Below are 26,312 nucleotides of genomic sequence, written 5' to 3'. Positions count from 1 at the left end.
TTTGCTGCTCTCTCTGTTTATCCTTTTGGCAAGGCATCTGTATTTAGCATAAGTCCCTGCAATGTTTCAGCATGTTACCTCCTGTATAAATCTCATTCTTCTCAATCAAGCCAAACCCATCCATAATCTTCCTGTGTTTTTATCTGTGCTCAGATCACTTCTTCAATCACACCACCATCCATGTGCAGCATTAAAATTCTGTTTACTCTCCTACATCAATATGAAATGAAACAAATAATGAAGAGACCAAAACAATCAGTGCTCTCCCAGTGGCAAACTGTTTTAATTTCCCCTCTGAAACAGTCCATTGATGCCAATACCAGCACCAGACTGTTCCCCCTTCCTAGGCTTGAGGATGGCAATGACAGAGGACTGGGCAAGAGCTAGGTAAGATGGGCAGAGAGCTGGAGGAGATGAAACCAGCTGAGCTTTTACAGAGAATATTCACAGCATCCCAAACTGCAGAAAGTTCTTCTTTCTGCTGAGGAATGCAGCAAGCATCCTGCTGCTGCTAAGGAGAAATTGAGGCCGTCCATTATCACACAAGAATTATCCGGACACTTGGGATTAAATCCTGAAGTTTTGCTTAGAAGAGCATTCCAATTTAGGGCAGTATTTACACGAGTGAAAAAAAGGACAAAATTTAAATGCTTAAAACTGGTCATTTTGAAGATGGCTAAATTCAAGCACATGACTAAAAGTTTTCCTGAAGAAAATTCTAACCATACAGCAAATGATTACCTGCATATACTGATTTTGATTCTAAGTAATAGAAACAGATGTGCCTTGAATTTTTATTCCTCACAATGTTATACTGCTCATAAATACATATAATTTATTTTTCCCCCTTCCTGAGCAATAATATTCTTGTGTTGTATAAAATGCACTTCAAGGAAAAGTAACATTTTAAATGTCTAAAGCAAAAGTTTCTTAATGAGGAATGAAATAAAGCACAGGAAAAATACCATGCAAATGCCTGTCTAGTACAAAACTGAAACATGGTATAGCCGTATTTTAGAATATAGATAAGAAATTGGAGCATCTCTTAATACTGTTTATATATGTACTTTTATTGAATGCATGATTTAGCAGGAAATGGACTGTGCTGACAAGGAACTGTCATTGATATCTTAGGTCAGTCAGTTATCCACATATTAACTGATTATTTCCCATTATAATGCATCCTCCACCAAATACCAGAAATATAAAATTCTATTATAATTTATGCAGTCTCCTTATAACTACAATAAAATAACTTTGAGAATTGTTTACATGGGAAGTATTAAATGGCTGGAAGTATTAAAAGAAAATTTATCATTTCAAATCAACAAGATCTTTAAAATATTTTGAAATCTGACAGAAGAGAAATAACAGTAGTGAATTAAAGGTGAAAGGGCATCTTGAATATAGTAGCATTTGTCTCCAACATGATTTATAGACCCAGCCTGCAACATGATAGCACAAAAATAAGGTTTTCATGGAGGTGCCTGAGGTCTACAAATCTCATTACTGTCATTTCTTTTCAATCTTTTAAATTTAATAACATTTATTTTTAAAGGACAAAACAAACGTTGACACACATATCCAAAATAGCCTATATAGCACTGTTTTCAAAGTATGAACTTCTCATGTACCTACTCTAAACCTAAACAGATTATTTATTATATAGATACAAAAAATATTCCTCTAAATGCTGATATTTCTGCTTTAAAGTAAGATGCGTTTTTATGCAAAAAAAAACCCTCAACAAATGGAATTGAATTTATTCACCAGGAGTATCTCTAAGACACAGTTTTAGGAAGTATTTTCAACTTGATCTACAACATTTAAAATTTATGTTCCAGCTTAAAATATTACATTCAAACTTATGGTGTCTGAGAGGAAAAAAAAATACAAAAATCCACACCAATGTTCTTTAATAGCTGGCAAGAGGAATAAATGTTTTAGGCCTAGAGATATGTCAGCATCTGTAATATAGAATGTAATTTACTATTTTGTTCTGTAAAACATACCTTGCAGATGCAAACCATTTAAGGTAAGAAAGAGATTAGCAAAGAAAATAAACATTCCTTTATTAGGTAAATGATGCCTTAAAGAGACTCTAAAATAAACTCTTTTGTGTATGTTGCAAAATGAAATGCTAAGAAACAAGGCCAAAAATCAGAAGAGAGGTTATAAGTATGTTCAGACATCTGTCTTTATGTATAAATTCAAGTTTGAAGTAGGGATGATGTTAGAAACAACAGACAAATTGATCCAATTGTCTGACACGGAGCAGGTACGTGCAAAAGTCACAAAAGTTAAAACAGTGTTCTCCAACATCCCATCTGTTTTTATGATGATTAAAATTACTATTGAACTTGATATTGGCATAGTAAAATTGGCACAGCTCACTAAGGGATTTCTGCACATGGGTAATAAGCATTCTCATCCCTTCAGGTCCTTCACTATCAAAACTGCAATTCTTCAGAGTAAATTTGCCAGAGGCACCTTTTCTACAACATTAAGAACATGGAGACAACACACAGCCTCCTTTTATGATACTGTGGAGAGCAGCTGTGTCTCATGTCCCTGGGAGGCAGACTGGCTGAACCACTCAGAATGTCCCAGGGAATACTGCTGTTTATACTATTTGCATTTCTCCATCACAAATTCTATCTTTAAAGCATGGATGCAATCACTATTCCTTTCATTCACATATGATGAGATACAGACAATAACCCCATGGCTTGGTCAGTCCCTCCAAGCTCGATGTAAGGAATCAACTCTTAGTAGACTTTAATTTGCATTCTTGTGGAAAAAAAAAAAGAGAAGACCAGTAGGACATTTTATTTTTCAATGTGCTCAATTTTAAATATCAATGTGCTCAATTTTGGAAAATCTCCAGGAACATATTTTGTTTTTTCAAGGAAATGAAATTATCATATAATATGTAATCAACATTTCAGTACGTAGCATTAAAAATACAAGTACTCACAGTAGCATGTTCCCCTAAGTGGATTTCCAAGATACCTATTTTCAGAGTCACAGCTGCAGGGGGAAAACAAAAGACAAAACCAAACATTGTCATTAAACACAGCACAGCTTTAATAAAAACACAGCTAGAATATTTATTCAAATAGCATGAGTTTCAGTGCTAGCAACACAAATACATGCAAATAAGAAGTATTTAATATAGTTCTTAATGAGGGTGTGCTACTTTCTGGAGGCACCTCTCTGTCATATAAGAAACCCAGACTGACCAGGCTCTTGAATAAAGAACTTCAGTCACCTGCCTAAAGTTGGTGCCTGCTGTAGGACTCAGGGTAGAAACTCTGGTGTCTCTGCACTCTAATGAGCAAAGCAGAGCCAGGCAGCCATCCCAAGGACTGGATCTCCTTATCCCTGTCCCCTCAGTTACAGCTGATTCCCTCCCTGGTTTGGATCTGGCACAGCAGCATCTCAGCTATTTAACTTCCATGAACTTCAGAGACAACTGCTGCTCTTCACTGACCACCCAGGGCAGCAGGTGAAATTCAAACTGAATATGATGTACCGATGCTGCTGACAAGATGTGTACATGATAAGGGCTGGAGAAACAGCTTTCTTACTGATAAGATGTATAGCTATTTTCAGAGACATGAAATAGCCTACAGAAATTCAGTTCAAATTCAGTTATATAACATTACTCTAAAAATGCCAAATATCTTAATAGAAAAGGATTAATCTGCTTTAGGTTTCCTTGGCTATTTCATGGAAGTCTCCAGCAAGATTACAATTTTCTCTTAAATATACAGAAAGATACAAAACAAAGAGAAAGCTAATCACTGCCTATTAAATTTCATATAAATATTTTCCCAGAGGTAATCTGAATCATTTAATATCTTGGACTATCTTTTCATTACTTTATTCTAACAAACTTAATTTGGAATGAGGTATTTTTGCTGTTATTTTATTTGCGATTGGTATTAAAAATACATTCTAACTTGGATGTCATACCATTTAACAAGTTTCAGAATTTAAAATATTTTGATGTTTGTATTTCTGCTGGTTTCCTTAATAGTTTCTAACTGGTGATTGCTAACATATTCATTTTTATTAAAAAATAAGCAGAGAATCTTCTTTACCCTTAGTTACAATACCATAAAGAAAATAATCAGCAGTAGCAATAAAATGAAAAAGTAGAAAAAAGATGTTCTGGACTCTGCCCTTGTGCACTCCTGTTCCCACATTAGAGTGAGAGCTCTTTCCAGGGTCAACTATATAGAAATTCAACATTTTTTTAATATAATAATTTTAATAATTAATCTCCAAGAAAACAAATTCCCCAGTGCTTCAAGTCTAACTGCAGAACACAATTTGTGGTCTTCTTTACAAAGACACTCTTCCCTACAGTCCTTTCCACAGAATTTAGAAGAGAGTCTGATCCTGAAGTAACTCTCTTGGATGTACTTGGAAAGGAGAAAATCTCTCAAGCAATAACATTGGTCTGCCTGACACAGGTTTTTTCTAAACATCACAAAACACTAACAGCATTCTACAAAGAACAGCTTGCTACTGAACAATAAAATATATATTCATGTGTGAAAGGGCCTTTAGGTTTGGAATTCTGAAAGAGAGCTAAGGGAAAGGGACCATTTTCAAATCAAGGGTTTAAAAGAATTCCTTCCCTTTTCTTGTATATAAGATTGCCACATAAATGAGGCAGTGGATCAGGTAGCAAATGATTATAACATGATAGAGGTTATTGTAAGAGGACTATTTTTTCTCTTGAATTGTTTCAAATGCAAAGTAGATTAAATGTAGGCAGTATTTAGAATATGCTGGGGTTTTATACCTGAAGGTAAAAAATGTAAAAAAAAACCCTGTATTTAGAGTTTCAGGAAGAAGGCAAAAGACTTCCCCTGCTGCTCACTGCTAATGGCACTGACCTGAGTATGACATGGAAAAGCAATATCCAACTCTCAACAACAATAACTTTTCCATGGGGAGAAAATAAAAAAATTCCTCTCTGAACTCTTGCCCAGTCACAGCACTCACCTGTGGTGCTTTGACCCTGAGAGTAAAGGTTTTCTTGGGTTTTTTTAATCTTGAAAATCTTAATGAAAAAAGACAGCTGTTTCCATACAGCTTCCTTTCTCCATTCAGCTTCCCTCCTAATCAGATGAAACCATCTCCCGTGGATCAATAAGTACCAGAACCCAGGGATTTCCAGCATCACATATACATTCCTTGCATTTTTATTTCTATTTATAGCATAGAAAAAACCCAAATACATTAAATAAAAATATCTATAAACTCGATCTAACATAACACAGGCTTCACAACTTCCAAGAACATACAAAAGAATGGTTAATACAAAAATTACTAGGTTCTAAATATTTTGCAACACACAAGTATTCATAAGTATTCATTCAAATCCAAATAATTAGCAATTCCCTGACAATTACAGAAGTGACCTTCAAAAATCTTGAAAAGAAAATGGCAGTGCAATTTTCCAGCTGTTTCAGGTGTTTCAGCATCATGTGCGATGGAATGATAAAATATGCACAACAAAAAAAGAACAGTGAATGACACCACAGCAAAGCATTTTGATGCATTATCATAGATATTATCTCTCTGTGCTGGGAGCCTCATGGAAGTCCTGAAGGAGGGAGTGATTCTGGGCAGGAGGCAGCCCTGTGCCAGCCCTGGTGGGTGTTATGTTATCCCAGAGAAGCTCCCAGCCTGCCAGGAGCAGGCACACAGCTCTGCCTGGGCACAGGATAAAAGGCACCACGGGATGTGAGGGAGGAGGAAATCTCCATGGACAGTGCCTGTACAGCACAGAGGGAAAATCCAGGTTCATCCAGTGCTGCAGGCACACAGGAACCCCAGTAACTGAAGGGACATGAGATTTACCTGTTATCTGTGCTCTTTTTATGCCCTCTCATTAAAACAGTTGGTTTATTACACCATTTGTTGCCAGGCCTTTCATGCAGAACACTTCCATAATGTATATCGGGAATAACATGAGGTGGAGTTTTTACTAGTTATGGAAGCCTGTTTTAATTCAAATGGAAGATACTGCTTAAACACTTGGTTTTCAGTGGAGGGAAAAAATGAAACTAATAGGATTAAGAATATATCTGAAATTATTCACACGAGCATGTATGCTGGGTTTTGATTAAATTTAGTTTTGTCTTTTAATCCTCTCCTATTTTATTAGCATACATATTGCTCTGCATTAGTCACTGATTATGGTTCCAATTACAAAATTTCCTATTCGCTGAATTGTTTCCTTATGAGCTTTACTCATTGTAGTAATTTTTGTACCTTTTCCAAAAGCCAGCACACATTGGACCATATGTGAAGCATAATATATGCCTCATATCTGAGAAATGGGAGCTACACTCATTATTTTATGTGCCATAGGGCCATGATCATTTGCTTTAAGTGGTCATAATGAATGAGCAGTTCCACTCTGGCAGGGCTCCAAAGACACAGCTCCCATTTACAAGGACAAATGGAGGAAGGCTCCTATTAGGTTACGTACAAGTTCTATGGTTTGTTCCAATACAAAAGTATTCAATTCATCAAGCTCACTGACCTTTGGATGGCCTGCTATTAGCACTTATTTCCCAACTTCTCCCTCAATTATCCTTTCAAAACTGAACCATTTTCTTTCACTTTCTTTTTATCTCCCTGGATTTTCTGGAAGTTCAACATAGAAGTTATTGACAAATGCATTTAAAAAAATAATTGTTCTCACATTTCTGACCAAGATAATTTCTCACTTTCTCTTTAAATATAATAAATGTATGTAAATGATGAGTACATGTTTACAGTAAGACTACCAGATTTGGGTTGATTTTTTTTTAATGAATGAAAGGCTTCTTTGTAAGGCAGAGTTTACAAACAACCTATTGTTGAAGCTTAGCAATGTGTATGTTCTTGTGCTCTGTACCTTGCAGGTTTAAAAAAGCAAAGGAACAGACAGCAGGGGAATATCTATTTTTATATGCCTAATTTTATTGTTATTACTGGTATGTCCCTTAAGGAAGGGCACACCTTCAAGCTCCTCACCTGAGGAAGACTGTCAATATTGCACCAACCTAGATTGACAGCTTTCTAGACAAGTGATTTGATCACATGGAAACCTTCCTAAAACAGTTCATTCAGCCTTTCATGGTGAAGGTAGAAGTTTCTGCAGTTCTGCTGCTGCCACTAATTGTTAAATCTTTCCTTTCAATTAAAGCTGAAGCAAAAAAAGAGGAAGAGGGGAAAACAAACCTAAGTACAGCTGGACTTTCTTTTAGCTGAGTTTGCTTTTAATACCTAATTCTCAGGGAAGCCCACTCTTACAGACAATATTATTTTATTCAACTGGTTCCTTGCTGACAATCTAGTTCTGGCTCAGACCAAGGCTTGTCAACTATACAGTTATAGCATATTATATAATATAGATATTTATGACCCTTACCTCATATTTTCTCCTTGCAAATTAACAGACCTCTTCCACAGTTTCTGGGGAAGAGCTGTCACCTGGCTGATCTATAGCTGGTCATAAACAGGTTTGGGATTTTGCCCAGGTTCCCAGCATTGTGTCTACAAGAGCCTCACAATAAATTAGTCTGCTTTAGCAGAGTATTCCTAGTCCTGGAGTGATTACTTGCCCCAGCTTTTGGATGACTCAGAATAACTTCCAGGACTCCTGCTCACCTCTGTCCTAGTCTACTCCTCATGCTGTTCTCTTTCTACCCAGTGGTCTTGCTCCTGCTGTCCTCCATCACCAATTGCTGCTTCTGATCCCTTTGCCCTGGTTCCTGATCTTGCACAACTGGCTCTTGGTTTTATTCTACTTTCCTGGTTCCAACAGTGGTATGATGCTATTGGGGTTTTGAATAGTGAAATACTATTCATATAACAAAAAACTGGTTATTTGGGGCACCTTGTAACTGAAGTTCAAACAGTATTTATAAGACTAAATCTAAGACTTCTCTAGTCCCATGGTAAGCCCTGTGGCATCCTAAGTGGATATGAAGAATTACTCCATACTACTGTATATTACTACATCTTCAGCATTGAAAATATGTCCATGCTGTTGTGCAGGTTTTACAGATAATTATCTGGCAGTCGATGAACATTTAATTCAGATTCACACACAGTTTTTTATCCTGCCTGTTGGTTATCTCTTCTTAAAATCTCTTCTACTCTCACAGTACATTTCCAGCAATGAGAAAATAAACTGAGGTATGTGCTTAACTACAGTCAAGAGATGGAACTGGCTGTAATTCATAACATGTTGGAAGTGATGCCACAGAAACTGCTGATTTTCAGCTCAAGAGTGATGACTCGTGGAAGAAAGCAATAACCCAAGAACAGCTGAGGTTGTAGCTGGTCCAGAGTAGTGAGGATCTGATACCTGAAAGCCCAATTCACACTTAGATGTGATCAAGACTTAGGTCTTGATTCAGGCCTGCCATAAAAAGGACATGGACATAGGTGAAATATGGACAAAGGTGTCCATACCTTTGGCACAGAAATGCCCAAGAACAGGGACATCTTCTGACCACCCACAACAGACACTGTCAGCAGTGAGGAAAATGAGTAACCTCACAACCAGCACCTACATAACATCAGCCAGTACCATGTTTTGGGAGTTCAAGCATGTTTAAAAGATTCAGAAACACCCTGCCACACAAATGCTAAGATTCAGATACAATAGCTGAGCTCAGATGACATATTTAATGAAGAAGAGGTATTGTAAGCAATGTTAATGATTTCTTTGTGATTTTCAGAGAATAGGCTCAATTGTTAATTATTATTGCATTTTTTATCCTGTGATATAATCTTTATTTTGCTGAAGTAAAATATGTGAAATACACAAATTTCTAATCCATAAATGCAAATTTACCCCTCTAACAGATAAAGGTCTGCTTGACTGCACTGACATTGTGCTCTGTACTATATTGTCCCAATGTTATCCATTAATGCTACAGCATATTCAGATAGATAGACCTCTCACATCTTTGGTTCTAATGTAAAAATTGGACACTTTCACTTCTCACACTGCCAAGATCCTTCCAGTCATGGATAACTTCAGCTATAAAGAATTATCAGCCTACCTCTTAAGATAATGATAACCTAAAAGGGTAAAAGGTACTGGGATTTATGTTTCCAGTTAGAACTTTTTAATAATGTGGGGAAATGATTTATTTGTTTTTTTTTTCTTGTAAGTGCATATAACGATGTCTTGAGACAATGTTTTTTCTGTAGATCAATTTGTCTCCTCCTCACATAATTCATGAAAAAGGCCTAGGCCAGCAATACTTTTTTTTTTTAGTCTAGGCTGATCTCACCAAAATAAAAAAGTAAAACATTCTAACATCATAAGCAAGTTTTCCATTTACAGACCCCTCATGCTATTCAAATCCTTCTTCCCTGCAAGATAAAGGATAATTAATATTATAGAGTTCTCACATACTCTTTGAAGTAATAGTATTTCAAATCACAAAATCCATTGCACTTCAGGACAAAATAAGGTTTCAATGAGGTGTCAGTTAGCATAAAATTAAATAATTAAGAGGAAAAAAAAAAGGTTAAGATATAAAATGTTTTCTAATAAAGTCTGGATTATATTTAGTTCTGCTGTACAAGAATAAAGTGACCTACAGCCATCACTTGGAATAGCTGGATAACTCTGGTAATCTTAATGAATAAGGCACCAAATGGATTTTATATGCAAATGATTCAATGCTGCTTACTCTGAACAAGAAAAATCTCATGTTCATGGCTTTACCTGTGGCACTCCTTTCTCTACAAATGGCCATGGTTTTGGCAGTGATGCACAAGCTTGAATATATGCAAAAAGGGGACCCTGGAAAAGCAAACTTCCCTCTTATCAGTCACAGTTCTTTCAAAGTCAAGGAAGAGAAATACCCACATTTCTTGTCTCACATTTTGGGCTATATCAGACACTTCAGCCCTTAGAATGTAAATGTTAGAAAATCACATAAGACAAAATAAGAGGCTAACTCTACACTGAACTGAACCACAACTCTAAGAAACATTAGCACGGGTTTCTCAACTACTTCTTTCCTTTTAGAGGGAAGAATTAGATAAGAAGCAATGGTAAAAAATAGCCATGAAAACTTACTACTGCTTAAACTGAAATGCAGCTACTCCTAAATGTTTACTTTCCAAAAACCAGTGAACAGTTCACAAAATTCACCTATGTTTAATCCTTTTAGAAGATAAATGTTGATGAAATGTATTAAATGCTAACTTCATATCAACAATAGAATAGTCATAGAATGTTTTGGAAGGGCTCTTAAAGACCATATGAAATAAATATATGCAAGTCACTGTGCCCTGGAACAGGCTGTATAGAGAGGTTGTGGAGTTTCCCTCACTGGAGCTATTCCAGAACCACCTGGACACAATCCTGTCCACGTGCTCTGGGAGCAGCAATTCACTGTCTGTTCTAGCATTTTCCAAGAGTGTTTGTATATTGCTGTTGTTCAGACACCATTTCTCAAAAAGAGCAGGAGAGGCAGCATATCAGAACAATAAATATTTTAACAGGCCCTGAAAGTCAGAGCAAATGCATCGCAAATGGCTTCATCAAGCAGACCACATGAAAAAGAAATATATTATACACACACTAAATCCCAAATGGTTTACTGCATTTTCATTAGTCATTACTGAATTGTAAAATTTTACTATTACTAAGTGTGTTTGTTGTAAGTAGATTTAACTATTAAACAGTTTATCACTTGTTTTTGAAGAATGTGCATTATAACATGAATCTTTTATTATTGTTGAATTTAATCTACGGTTTATAATATGACTATTTTCTTACTGTTGAATTTAATCTATGGTCAGTCTCTGAGGGAAATTATTGCAAAGAACTACTCAGTTACAATCTCAATGCAGAAAGTTCAAAGCTGTGGTATTACAGAGTGCTATAAAGTTCTAATCTGTTTGCATTCATTCTGCTTTGTTTTCAAGATTCTGGGATGGGTTTTGTTTGTTTGTTTTTGTTGTGTTGGGGATTTTTAACAAAAATCCCTATTTATATAGGACTATAATTTCAAGGCAATTTAAGGAAAAGGCAATTTCAGAAATATGTATTTCAGGATGCCATACAGACACTATAATTTCCAGAAAATGGTACCAAGACAGACAAGTTACTTTTTGTCTTTCTACTCCAAATTACGTATGGTAACTTTGGTCATTTTCTTGTCACTTAAGACTACAATTTAACACAACATGGCAATTAATATTTCCAAAAATATGGGAAATTCTAACTAAGCCAAGACAAAAATGACAATTCAGAAGCAAAGCACATCATACATTTTGGAGAGGACATTGCAGCTCAGTGATGGCCAAATGCTGCTGGTAAGTGGACGTTCAAGAATACTGAATGGAAAATGAAGACAAAGTATAAATAAATAAATGTATCATAGCTTTCTCCAGGCTGTCAGCAATACAGTAAGCAGGGAATTTTAGAAAATAGTCACATCTGAATTATTACTCTACTTGGAACAATTTCTACACTGCTAATGACAAGTTATACTATAAACATGAAGCACAAATACCCCAGATGTTGAAGTATAATACATACTGCAATTGGCAAGCTATCATTCTTACCCTCAGGAAGCCAAAACTCTAATCATTACAACCATTTTCAGGAAACTTTCATTATTCCTGGGTGACTTAGGTGTTTCTGATGAGATATTCAGAACTTTTACTTCCCACACTTATTTCCTATGGCACCAACAGAAATTCTCAGGGAATTATTAGAAAGCAAACACAGAGGCGTTGCAGTTTCCAGACTTGCAGATTCCTGCTTGACCTGCAGGTCTTTAATACCATATTTTTGTCCATCAGATCATTCAAATATCTTTACATCTATACAGTATGTTGTTCTGATAAGTTCTCCTCCTGCCTAAAAGAACTTTCTTTACCCCACCCCTGCATAGCATTCTATCAAATTCATGTGTTATTACCTGCCTTCATTCCATTATGGGCATATTTTTTTGACTTTTTTTAAGTCCTTTTTAATATCTAGGATATCAATCCCATCTAACCTGCACCATCTTTTATTTGACTTTATTAAAAGAAGATATCAATCCAAGAGATAGAGAAATAGCTATTAAGAATAGAACACAGAAAAATGACTGGGTGGATGGAGAAAGGATCAAGTCAGACATACACATCTGCTTTTCCCTGGCCTCTTGCCTATAAAGAGCCCAAATCCCCATTAGCCCATTATAGCACATAACCTCATGAATTTCCTGGAGCAGAGATGATACTGATACTTCTTTATGAAGTGCCAAAGAAGTGTAAATAAGTGTTACTGTCTGTGTTGCAGCAACAATACTGTAATTGTCAACACTTCCAGTCTTGGCCAGCTCTCCTTGAAAAGTTATTGGACACTAAACAAGAAAACTTAAAATGAATGGCTGTAAAAGGAAAAAAAGTTGACCAAAATGAGACTATAGCCTCATGGCAAGGGACTGTGAAGTATTTCCTAGCAGGAGTTTTGCTCTGTCAGCCCTGATGCATGATGTTTATATGGGGTTTGACGGGCAGGCTGCACAGGACTGCCACAGAAAGCACTGCTTGCTCCTGTGTGAATACAGCACTGAACAGAGTCTTTAGGTTATCCCAAAGACTTCCCAAAGGGCGATTCACAGAACACAGCACTTTTCAAATACTCAAAATCTTATCCTAAATAATATCAAAAGGAGAAAAGAAAAATTTTTTTTTATCTACTGTAAGAGCTCCGGTGATACAACTCACAATGGATGAGACAAATCCTGCATTCCAGCCAGGACTGACTGCGAAATCAAACTCCTACACACCTCTAAAAGCTATTTTATCATTCCATCCCATGTACCTCAAAGACTCAATCCCTCAGCAAAGAGGCCATAAGACAACAGCTTTAGTAGAACTTCTGATCAGTAATTGATCTCTTGTATTTTGTAAGATTCATACTTGATGCCTGAACTAGTTATTGCTAGAATTACCTCAGACACATGAATTACACTAGGTATGATCAGTCACTTTAGAGGAAAAAAATGTACCTTCTTTGCTTTCTGGGTTATGTCAAGGGTGACAAACCTATAGAAATATTTTTGTAATTAACATGCTTCAAAGTACAACTTAGCACCCTTCAGTATGTATTATGAGGAGACCAAGACCAGTCTTTTCAATTTTTGAAAGATGGCAGTGCAAAAGATGTAGTTATTCAAAAATACTTTTTGCTACTGAAAAACGAAATGGAATAATAAAAACCAGGTAATCTGCCAGAACACAGTCCTACAAAATCCCATCTGATCACCTAAAATGTCTTATATCCAAAGGGCCATGCAAAAAAAACAGACACTCTTACAGTTCAAAAAACCTGAGAGTTCACAATTTATTATTTTTTTAAGTAAATACACTAATAAAAAAAAAACACAAAAAAAACCAGTTATTCTTAGTCTGTTAGGTTTAGGATCAAAGACTAACTAGATATTTGGCCAACCCATTTCCTATCACTTTGTGCGATAACAAGGAAAAAAATGCTTAGAAGGAAAAGGAAACAGAATGGGTTATGGCATCCCCAGGAATGATGAAGGTGGTAGATTAATGGGGGGGGAAAAAACCATCTTGATTATGAAGTAATGAAATTTGCTAAACTAGGACTTTTTTAACATCAGAGAGAAATAAAGAGAATGCAGGAGGCATATAAAAATCCTGTTTATTAATCCAAACATACAGAAGAGGTGGGACATTACTGATGCAGTGATTGCGTGGGAACAGTTATGGCATAATCCCTTCACAAGTCTCTATTTCACCAGCCTTGAGCGTTTCTATTTTCTATCCATCATTTTCTGACTGTCTGTTGGTTTGCTTCTTAACTCAAGCCTGCACAGGATAATAGGCTACAATTACATTAACCGCCTTTCATCTCAGTTTGAATTAAATTTGTTCTGCATGCCAGCATGAAAATCTGTCCCCAGTCATTTTGCTTAAGTCAAAGAATAATAAACTCTCTCAGTCCAATAATTTAGCCAATGGTTTTATATTATGAAATATTTTTAACTGAGAGATCGTATCAAAATTAGTATTTAAGAGGATTCAGTTACCATTTTTGTCAGTTATATGTACATATTCTGCATAATAGAGAGTGATTTTTTAAATATTTAAAATACAATTCTTTCTTTGGTTGTTTTCATATTCCTAAGGTTCTTCTTCTCACTTGTTTTCTGACTAGGTTTCTAAGTTATGCACAAGTTATGCTATAATCTGCAACATTAACCATCACCTAGAAATGCAAAATAGTTTAATGTCAATTGAAAAAGAATTCTGGTGAGTGAAATGGTCATCACGTCAGAAAAACAAAGTACTTGCTACATTTTCCATAAATAAGAGAAAGAAATCAACTGAAAGTACAGTGGGGAGATGCACTCTGAGGTGAATCCTCTTTTGGGACTATCAGAGTGGAAAAAAAAAAATCCAATTAATTCACTCGCCGATCATTCCAAGTTTCTCTTCTGGATTTTTGTTTTTAAAGAAAATAAAACTGCAATGACCCTCTGATTTCAAAGTTCTACTTCAGGAATCACTTTAGAGAAGTGTCTTGAGCACCACATCAATTTTGAAATGGCAGAATTTTTTATAAGCAATCTTGAATTTGTTGATTCATAATATTCACATTATTCATAAGAATGAGCACACATTCAAAAGGCAAAATATTAAATTGACAAACACCTAGTAAGAAACAAACAAGAACTATAGTGAAATGTTCTGTTTTAAAAACAACATGTGCACCATGTGACCTACTGCCCTACAGAAGAAAAATTTGATAATCAGGTTTGGATTCTGGAATCAGGAAGCAGAACTTTCTGTAAGGAATATTCACAAATTTTAGCTATGAATGCTAAATTTGCAGAAAACAATGTATATACAAAATGTCACCTGGTGGTTTTTATTACAGTGTGCTAATAGAATGCATGACAATTTATTGTATTATGATCATGCAGAATATCAAATATGATACACTATTCAGAAAGACAGAAAGCTGGTTATATCTGAAATAAAGGTCAATATATCCACCGAGAATATATCAGAATAATATTTCTGTTGTACTATTGAATGCTTCTTTTCTATTTCCAGGCTTGTATATAACTGGAATAATTCAATTAGAATTTCTACCATGTTTATAAAAAAGCTACATTAGTCAGCATTTCTTTCATTCTTTCTTTTCCCTGTTAAAGAAGTATTGTTTGCTGAATATTCATCATAGTTTATTTTAAGGCCAGTACTTAAATGTCACCTGTTGCAGAAAATTTCATTTGATACAAACATAATAAAAACAAGACACAAGAAATTCTTAAGCTGAAGAAATTGTCAAAGTCTGAGAACACATACAGAGTATTTATTCATGGGTTCAAATATTTCAATTAAAAGAATCAATCTCCTCTGGCATAACAACCAAGTCTAAAAACAGCCTGTAATGACATCAGAACTTTAACCACATAGAAATATTCTAAGAACTTTGAGTAGATAGGGAAAAACTGGCCAATGAAACTCTAAAAAACTGAGTGCAGAGAAAGTTTCAATAAAAGTTTCTGAAGGACAAATGTCAAACCACTTATTAAATCATACATTTAGCTATTTTCCAAAAGTGTAAGAACAAAAGCAATAGAGTAATGACACAGGAAAGGCTTCATGAAAGTCAATGACAAAAAGACAAGAGAATTAAGAAAACAAAAATATTCTGAAGTTCTTTTTTTCTTTTTCTACCCTAAAAACAGGGTAATGCATTTAATTTTACACACATCAGGTGATATAAATAAAACAGAAAATAAAATGAGAAAAAAACCCTGAAGTACAACCCAACAAAAAATGCATTTTCCTAAACAGAAAATACTTTCACCAATAACGGATTTACATAATTCCCACTTATGGACCTCAGAGTTATTTAACTTACACATGGTTGGCACTGAATAGCAGTGGAGCTGTTCATCTTTTTACTACATCTTCTTTTATTCACAAATACAAAGGAGGCAATCCTTCTGTTCAACATGAAGGATTGATTTATTTATTTTTCATTTCTTACAATCACTATTTGTCACCTTCAGCTTTACCTTTCCTCAAAAAAAACCCCTTTCTTTACCAAGCAAAGAAAACACCTAAAAACATAATAAAGAGAAGTAAAATGAATGAATGAAGAGAAGCAAAGTATCAGGAGTGAAAAAAACTTATGGACTTGTTTTGTGAAACTCTTGCTGCTATCCCATATGTGACATTTTACAATTAGCCTCCCAAGAGCAAAGGAAATGAAAGTAAACTCTATGTTCCCAATTCTCACTAAACCAAGGGAATATCCCCTCTTAAACCTAAGGAGCAAACTGTTATCATGTATTAAAATATTTCTCTGAATCAGGGGCCAAATCTGTGATTAAATCAAGACTCTACGTAAGAGAGGATAAAATGACCTAAAGAAGAACAAGATTAGATTTTGTAGCAGCTGTTAGAAAGTAATTGCTGCCCTTATCTCCTTATGATCTTGTAAGAAGTCATTTCCAGGACAATTTTATTTTTTTTTAAGTCTTCTTTATGAAATCTGATTTATTAAATCTCTTTCAGCCTATCTGACTGTTCCTTTACCCTTTAATTCTTATCACTTCTCTGTGAGCAGCCCAAAATCTTTTCTTCCAGGACAATGAGCCCTTTTTGACACATTCCATATGTTGCTTTGCCAATCTCACTGCTCTTGCTTTGGCCTCCTGCTGTAATCCAGTATTCCTAAATTTATCTTTGCTCTGTGCAACACTGGGAAAAAAAAGTGTTGTGGCAGATCAAATTTTCAAATGTGATTATAAGTTTGCTTTGATTCTAAATCAGACTCCTGACACTATTTAAAACAGCTTTCCTAGCTAAGTTTTTACTTTGCCTTCTAGTACTTTGTTCTTTTCTTAAATTGCTGAAAAATTCCTTTTTTGTAATATAAAAATAATAGATAGAGATGGAGAACTACATCTTTAAGTCGATCCTTCTGAAGTGATAATCTAAGCCACTCAGGCTCCACTGCTGAAGTTTAGCATATCATCAGGTCCTTGGATTGATTTATGGCCTTGTAATCAAGCTCCCCAGCCCCATTATCTAGTCAGCTGATAAATACCACTTATTTTTCAATACATCCACAAGAAAAAGAATTAGAAAGCTCAAAGCATGCAAAGGTTGTGCAGCTTAATTTATATTTTATATTTTGTAGTGCTGATTATTCGGTACAGAAGAAGAAAAGAATAAGGAAGCATTTTTAATATTAAGATATTCTTATCCTTCAGCTGGTGAATACAGATAGAATTGGTCCTAAATTATTTCTTCTTGCCTTATCTGTTATCATTCCCTGAAAATACCTTGCATGTGATGGAGAATTTACTTTCTGTATCAAATGTAGTGAGTTTGCATTACAAGAGGTAAAACATTACATATACTTTTCAGTAATGTTTATTGTAACTTACTGTCTTTCCAAGTTTTTATTATTTCATGTCATTCACACGATAATGCAGGCTAAGAATGAAGGCAAAGAAAAAAGGATGTTTATGCAGGCACATGTGCTTATATATGTTCTGCCTGCAGGATTAATTATCCCAGGTAGTCCATCTCCCAAGTTTTAAACAGGAAAAAAAAATATTCCTCCTAAATAGACAAAGCTTCAGCAAGGAAGAATATCAGTACAGGGTATCACAATAGATTTCAGTGACCAAATAAAGGATTGGAGCTCACCCACATTTCTGAAGCAGTGTAATTTTCACAGCCTCCTATTTTCCCTTGTGTTAATAAAGTACAACTCACATACCTACAGTTTTCTAAGCAACTCTGAAATGTTGCATGCAGTCCCCTTATCCACCCAACTATTCCAAGAATGGAATTAATATTCCATTTCAGTTACCCATCATTCATGCAGGAGTGGCACAAAAAGCTTCTCTAGCACTGCCTGTACTTGGGAGGTGGGGAAGCATTGGAATGTGGGCTCTCCTGCAACAAGTGCCCAAAAAGGGTTGAGATGGAAAGATGATTCAATATAAAAGAAAACCTGCTTGACTGCCAGATGTCTGCACATGCAGCTGCAGCAGAATGCAGGTTTGTTTCAGGCTCCTCAGGATGACGAATCTTTAAGCACAATTTAGCGCTGTATAATTGATGTGCACAGTCTACATAATTATCAGAAGCTTCATGGAAAAATAAATGAGGACTAATGCATTTCTCACTCCCATGTCTTAATACCAAAACACATTTCTTGGTTCTGTCTGTGCATAGCTTTAATCTTTTGTGTGCATTCTTCTAATACTCTTGGCAACTACTGAAGCAATTTGAAACTAATAACTGGCACACAATGTGAAACAAAACATCCTAACTTTGAAACCAGAAATATAACTATTCCAGCTAAATTTTCATCTATATGTAAAGGTATGCAATTGACTGAAAGAGGAAACAGAAAATGAAAAATGGCAGTAGGAAGAGGCATATTTCATCATTAGAGACCGTAAGAGGAAAAGAAAAGCAATCTTTCCATCACCAGGAGATTTCTATCAAATAGTGTCTTTAGTACCCACCTGACCTAGCCTTTCGTTATTGCTCTATAAAAAATTCTTTTCTTCCCTTTCTCAGTAAATAAAATATATGAATATCACAAGCCGAAGTTGATGGATATATCTATCAGTGGGTTTTCATCACAATGTAGCTTCATTTCTTTTAGTTATTTGTAAGGTTTTGAAAATAGATTTTAAAATAAAAACAGGGTGTGGTATTTTGAGCAAGTTGAGCACTGAGCAATCCATATCAAGCAAGATAAAGAGACACTATTCCAATTCCAAACTCAGCTTTGTATTGATAGTGCTCTGAGCTCTCACACTGGTATTTTCTTTTCCCATTGCTACCTCTACACTTGCACTTCCTTAATGACAAATTGATTAAACCAGATGTCTATTTCAACTTTAACAACTCTTGTACCAATTACAAATTACCATACTAATGGCCTATCAGATGTGAATTATAAGCCCAGCTCTAGGCTGCACAATGGATACGATTTTATCTGAGTTAAGAATTGAGAATAATGAAGGGATTTTCAGTGGCTTTGAAAAATCACAAGAATTTTAGATCTGCTGAGAAGAATTTGAGATTCAAAAAACTTGTTTTTTTAAATTCACAATTTGAAAATAATTAAATGTTTGGATTACTACATACATTGAACTTGTGCACTGATAAGGGAAATGTGGGTACTTTGGATGGATCTACCTTAGAAAACTGCTTTCCTTTCAAATAAAAAGTGTGTCTTCCAGAATGTATTGACTTGGATAGCACAAGCCCTGACAGCACAGAGCACTCCAGCCTTTGCTCAATCCTCATCAAAATTACGTCATCAGTTTGCTGCAATAAGCAGCAACAGCAACACAACTATTTTAGAGCCACTCAACACCCACTGTAGTACTCCAAACCTGGTTTTCAACAGGAAACAAACTCTACAATAGCTAATATTTTCAGTTAACTGTCAGTAAAATCAGTATCAACTTCAAATCATTCAATTTGATTCTTTTTTAAATGCCAAACTTAATACAGATTCTACTGAAAAACTATTTTTATTGTAAATTCTCCTTGAACATTTTCTCTGCCCAGCTAAAAAAAGAAAGCCTGGAGTGCAAGAGGCTTATTATAGCCTCTTATATATATATATATATATATATATATATATATATATATATATATATATATATATATACACCTTATATATAGAGGTGTTATATCAGTTCAACTCCGGAAAAAAAGTGTTGGTTAAATTCCAGCTCACCTCCCATTCCATATAGATTTTGAATTTTCCACACAGTAAAATAGTAAGGGAAATATTTATTTTGACATGCAATATCCTAATGCTTTATTTTATTTGTATAGTGTCCTGATAATTCAAGAGAAAACTATTCTGATGTAATTCCTATATATACTTCCCATTGGATTTAATTACAAAGTTATTTTATAGCTTTCCAAAAAATCCATTTTAATAAACTTCAGACTACATTCAATCAAGTATCTCAGAAAATGATGGATATTAATAATATTCAAACATATTAAATATAGATCAGGTCAAATAATCATTCATTTGTATCTAAAAGGATTTTTCCTTAAATTAAAACAGAAAAAATATTTTCAGTCATTTAAAAGGCATAAGTGCTAATAAGTGCTATTCATCATTTACTAAGAAGTGATGCTTTGTGCCTCACTAATTGATGTCATTTCAGGAAGATACAGCTTTATTTAAAAAAAAAATAGCAAACCAAATTTAAAATGGAAAAGGGGAATTTTGGGGAACAGCCAATACTATTTAATAAGCTCACCACAGAATCTTACCTGTCACAAATTTCAAAAAAGGTCAGAATTTACATGAACATGCAAAATATACTATTTTCAGAAACAGCTGGGGTTCCTTTGAAATCATCTCAATTTTACAGATCACTTTCAAATGAGAAGGAACTGCATTATCTGTCTCAAAACTCAATATATCTGTGGCCCACAACAATTTTTACTTGTTTTTCTCACAAGTGGAGTTTCTAGTACGGAGTAGTTGAAGTCCAGCAGCACATAATGAAATACCAGTTTTGTGTACTGAAATCAATGTCTGTAACTAAATCATAATTCTCTTTACAATGTAGCTCCATTCTCTCTAAACTTCATCCAGCCAAACTTCATTTGTTCTGATAATCAGTTAAGGAAAATGAACCAATTCTCCTTTCTCTCTAATAAAATACTGTAGAAGAATCTTACTAGATACTCATTACAGTGGTACCATGAATGATTCAGGGAAAGATATTTTTACTAGATATATTTAATTGCTTCTACAAGAGAAGGTTAAGTAACTATTTTATCCTTGGTGGAAACCACAGAAGAAAGGAAAAGCTATACAAAGAGGTTCAGGAACAATTAATACATCTCCAGATGTAGCAATCCAATAGTCCATCAGTATAGACTGGTTTACCTTACCCTAAATTGAAAACTATTTCAAGTAACTTACTTGCTAAGCAAACAACTGAAAACTGATGGTTTTATACAGCAAAAACAAGTGTGGTTTTTTTAATAAAGGACATTGATGAAGGGCACAGCAATACTGCTCTAAGTCCTTCTTTTCAGCTATTTCCCTTCTCTCTTTTGGGGGCATGTCAGAAACGCTTTGGCTTTCCTCCTCAGCTCTTTTCCAGCACAAAGGACCACCAATGATACATAACACTTTGATAAGCCATTTTTAAAGATGATTTGTATCTCTTATAGTAACCAGGATCCCCTAAGAAACACCAAAAAATTAAAACCACTCTGACACCACTGATTCCTCAAATTTTTATATATACTAAAACTAACCAATGTTTGTGCATCATGAAGGCAAAACTAATAAAATATGTCAAATTCTTTGTTCTAGATACCAAGTCCATAAAAAACTGTACAAGCAATGCTTGTTTTCTGGAAGATGATCACCTTGAAAAGGTTTATCCTCCATAAAGTTTTGTAGGACTGTTTACTCTCAATTTATTTTTTTTTTAATCTCCTTAAATATTTGCCTTCCACAAAGGAAGTATCACTTTCCTCCCTTCTGCTCCATAGTTAATTGTCCAAAGCTCACTGCAGTAGCAGCAGCCAGCAATAATAATAATGATGCAAAGGGTTGTTACTGTAACACAGCATACATTGAATTTAATCAGTTACAACCAAGCAGTATATAGTAGAATTTTATGAAGAGAACTCCCTGAAATATCTGTTTTGTCAGTCACAACTCAGCTGAAGGGTTTTTTTTTCTGATGACAGCAGGATGAGTAGCCAGAAAAGCCATCAGTTACTTTCTTTTCCTTCTATAAAGTGAATGACTTATCCTTAACTAAAACGGTAGGGTCAACCAACTTCATACTCTGCTGGAAATCTGTGTTATTTCTCCCTGTCTGCAGAGTAATTCACAGATCCTACCCATGGCAATTTCTGATTTGTGAGATTAATTACAGCTCCAATGAACAATGACAATCCATAATCCAACTCCAGCAACAGAATAGAACAGAACTGAAAGCAACTGAAAGAAAAGAATATAATTCTAATGGTTAACAAACCTAGTGAGCATGATAATCAAGCTGCATATATTTGTGTTTTGTGGAGACCCCAGCATTATATCTGGACAGAAAGAACAGACTATAGTGTTGCGGGTATTTGGCTCATGCAGGTGAGGAAAGACAAATGCCTGGTAGAGCCATATATTGAAAAGAAGTTTGCCTCCACTGTCAGCAGCCTCCAGTAAGTGTTTTCTGGAATCTGAACACTCTCTTGGCTGTCATACAAGAAATTCTCCAGTCTCCTTTTTCATTTTCTCAAGGCAGCAATGCCAGGAGATGGTGTAACTGCAAACACCTCTCCCCACTGGGCTGGTACTTTACAAGAAGAGTTCATGCTGAGTTCTGGCTTACGCGACTTAACATTACTCAGCATCCCTAACTCTTACCTGAGTTCCAGTCCTGGCCACAGAGAAGCATCCCCAGGTGCCTCCATTGCACACCCTGACAGATGCAATGCAGCACAGCCCCATCATTTTCAACTGCTTGAACAGGGGTTAAAAAAGACAACCTCAAATTTTAAGTCTCTGCAATCTATTCTGACCCTGTCTGAGACAAAGACAAACCACTGACTACGCAGATATGTGCAATTCTGCTTTAAAGCTAGCCCAAGGCAAGATGTAAAGCCACCCAATCCACAAAGCCCTTTGACCTCCTTCTTTCTAAAAACAAGCACAGAAACTGAAGCTACAACTTTGCTGGGTAAGAAAAAATCAGACTCAATAATAAAGCAATTTTATGGCAGTCAGAACCTCCCTTTCTCTCTTCCTCCCAGTAACTCTTCCATGTGGCACAGTCTATGCTTGTTTCTCTTTTTCCTGTTTGAGTAAACATCAGCATCACTCCCACTCCTAATCTCATCTCAGTCCAAACTCAGTACATAACTGATTAAAGGCAGAATAAGTGTCTTCCTCCTATATTTAGCTTTAGGTCTTTATGAGTCTCTTTCAGACATGAAGAATATGCAAACTTATCTATTCTTTTCAGCTGTGCTATTATTCTAATAAAAATAGCACGTAAAAGCATTACCTTAACTGTACATCCCTAGACAATTGACACTTTGCACCAAAAATTACTAGCATTTTATATAAAGAGGTTTGCCTTACAACAAATAGAGCTTGAGCACTGGAATTCAAAACAGGTCACACTGGCATGGGATCTGTGAAAGGCTTGGGCAGCCTGCCCTGTTCCACTGCTTCACTGATATAACCTGCACTGAGCAAAACAGATTATTCAAATGCCAGTCACTGAATGACACAGCCACGGCACTGGAGGAACAATTTTTAAGAACAAGAGATTCACTTCTTTTGAAAGAAAATCCAGCATTATATATGTTTCAAATAGGAAACCAAAACTGTATTAATTAAATCTCTATCCAGCACACATACAAATATAAACAAATTGAGCACAAGAGACAAGGACAATGCTTGCATTCCTTCTTTAGCCAATTTTTTTTTTCACAATTGCAAAATTTTAAATTTTTTTTTAAATTTTTACAGTTTTTTAAAATTTTTTTTACAATTGTAAAAAATACCTGTTTTGCTCTGAACTTATCATTTTTGGAGGTAGCCTGAAGAGGTAGTCATGACTACAAAAAAATCTTAGAAAACAACTAAAGCCCAGTGGTGAGAGGATTCTCCTTTCCTGAACTTGCCAAACCAAAAAACATTTCTATATATGTGCATACAGTCAGTTATGGAAGATCCTAACTTAGAAGCCAAAGCAAAATTACTTTATTCTCATGAAAGAGAAACTCTCATTCCCATACTGCTTCCCACTTCCCAGACAATTAGTACCGAACTCAGAAAGATAAAAGGCATATTTCATGGGGACAGAACACAACCAAGTCCCAAGGTAAAAAGCTCTCTGCAAGGTGCTCAGCAGCTTCTCCCTCAGCCACTCACTGTCACTTCTGCTCTGAGAGCACTGTCTTCTAGGAATGATACATGACATTCCAACTCTAGTTCTTTCTTTCTGCAAAACTGGACAACTTCTTGAATAAAATGTAATGTTTGGAAGTAATAATGCTTACAAAAACTGTTCTTTCACTTACAGAGAGACTGCAACTCTGAAAGATCCCAGAGAGCCTCATGAACTTTACATATAATATACTGAATATACCATATAATATACTGAATATACTGAGCCTACTGCAGAACAAAAACAACAGCAACAACAAAAAAAATCAACAGAAAGGCCAAGAGTGACATATAATACTGCCAAAACCTGCATTTTCCTTTTCTTCAAATTTTGGATCTCAAATGTTTCAAGTGCCTTCTGAGGGTTTGAGGCACTAGAGTACATTTGGGTCATGTTCTGAAGTTTTGTATTAGACATACTGCTTAAATGAAAGCTGCAATTTAAGAAAAAAATGATTGATGCTAGCAACATGGATTAAAAGAAAAAAATATCTGAAATCCTTGAAACATCTGACAATAATTACTACATGTAGAGCAGTAAATGAGTACATTTAAAACATAAATGTACTCATAAATGTTGAAGTAGGAGTTTTATTTTATTGTTCTCCTTAGAAACCTAATGATCCAGCTCTTTGAGAACCAGATGAGGGCACGAACCTGTCCTTACAGAGGCAAGATGAAATTTTCAGGCAGTTAAATAGGAAGAGAGGCAGTTGCTAAACCCACCAACAGCTACATGACAGATTTTGCTGTAATTCTCCTCCAATCATCACAGGTAATGGAGTAACATACATTAGCATGTCAAAGTTTTCTCTTAAACTGAAAACTCAAGGGCTGGACTCAGCATGAACAGGTAGAAAACATCTCCTATCAAATACCACCAAATATGCAAAACTAATGGTGGAATATTATCAAATTATAGAAATAGGGGGGAAAAGTGTTGAAATCAGGAGGAAAAAACACCAAAATGCTGTTCCTGTAGTAATTTAAACCACTAAATATTATACTTTTTAACTTTACTTTAGAAACCCACCAACCACCATAGTAACCAGTATTAAATGTATTATACCCTCAATCAGGAAAAGAAAGTTTCTCAATAAAATAAGGGGTTTTTTTATTAAATTTCCAGCAAAAAAGAATTCCTTTTGGTCTATTTGGTTTTGGGATTTCTGTGTGTGTCTCGGATAAAGGAAGTTCAAATCAAGTGTATTCATTATATGATTGCTGCCAATTCTTGCCCTACTGGAGAGCAGCAAGAGAAGCTCTGTGTGGAAATTGGGAAAAGATTTACTCTGCTATCTGCTAATAAAGCTGCAGTGATATCAATAGAATGGTGAATTTAACTCATAACCCAGTATATCTTAACCTGCCTTTCCATCTGGTAAGAGGAATTATACCATTCTGTGGAGGGAAATTATACAGAGGAGTACGGCTGGATATTTTAAAATCTTATGTATAGCAGACTATCAATAAGTGCTTATTTTTTATGCACAGATCCTTACATTATTAAATAGCTATTTAAAGCTTACATACAGGAAAGATTTTTACCAAATAAACACCATATCTTTTTATAAATAAAATAGTATTTCTTCCACTTTTACAGAAGAAGTATGTCTAAGAAATTAATGGTGTGGGCATCTATAAGAACTGAAATGAGCAATACATTTTATAATCTTGAATTTATCCTTCTTACAACTATATAAAATATACTATGAAATGTGAGATTTAACATCATACTTTTCCCCCAGTATTTTCCTTCCAACTAGTAGTTCTTCAGTACAGAAGTTTTAAAGCCAAATTTTAGCCCAGTTCTTACATGGTGATGACAAAACCTACAGACACATCTCCAAGGAAGGCTTGCACTTGCAAGAGTTCAGATGTACTAAAACCTCTTAAAGAATTATTTAATTACTCACTTGATCCCATCCTTTTCATATTTTTCTTCCTTGCATCCATGCAGCAAAATTTCTCTCATTTAGTATCAAAATCTGAACTTTGAAACATCCCGTTAACATATTCTGCACATTCCCACAAGCCTATTCCCTGAAAAGTTCCCTGTGTATAATCCTGCATATGGATACACCAAAACATATGGAATTTTTAAAACCTCTGTTGACAGAATTCTATGAGAAAATAAAATCAGCAGCTAGTAATCAAATGTTAGAAAAAATTAGATTTAAAAACTGCCTCAAAGCAATAGTTTTCTCCAAAAAATATGGTTTAAGTCACCATGGTTTTCCTGTTACTATCAATCACATATTTCATTTTCAAAAAACTAAGGGGAAAACCAAGAATC

General features: G+C 35.2%; 1 protein-coding gene across 3 annotated transcripts in view; it reads right to left on the bottom strand.

The window, feature by feature from the left end:
* The window catches only part of ATRNL1 (attractin like 1), a 429,854-nt gene that overhangs the window by 266,337 nt on the left and 137,205 nt on the right, over positions 1 to 26,312 (bottom strand). For all 3 annotated transcript variants that reach the window (XM_005520769.3, XM_088059554.1, XM_088059555.1), the window contains exon 21: positions 2,978 to 3,030. In XM_005520769.3, the coding sequence (XP_005520826.1) occupies positions 2,978 to 3,030 (53 nt within the window). The remainder of the gene's footprint in view (positions 1 to 2,977; positions 3,031 to 26,312) is intronic.

This window comes from Pseudopodoces humilis, chromosome 9 (genome assembly GCF_049639895.1).
Source record: "Pseudopodoces humilis isolate 2021_Gansu_Grassland_sample_001 chromosome 9, ASM4963989v1, whole genome shotgun sequence".
Classification (NCBI taxonomy): Eukaryota; Metazoa; Chordata; class Aves; order Passeriformes; family Paridae; genus Pseudopodoces; species Pseudopodoces humilis.
The sequence above is the reverse complement of the archived record's forward strand: the minus strand, read 5'-3'. Positions and strand labels throughout refer to the sequence as shown.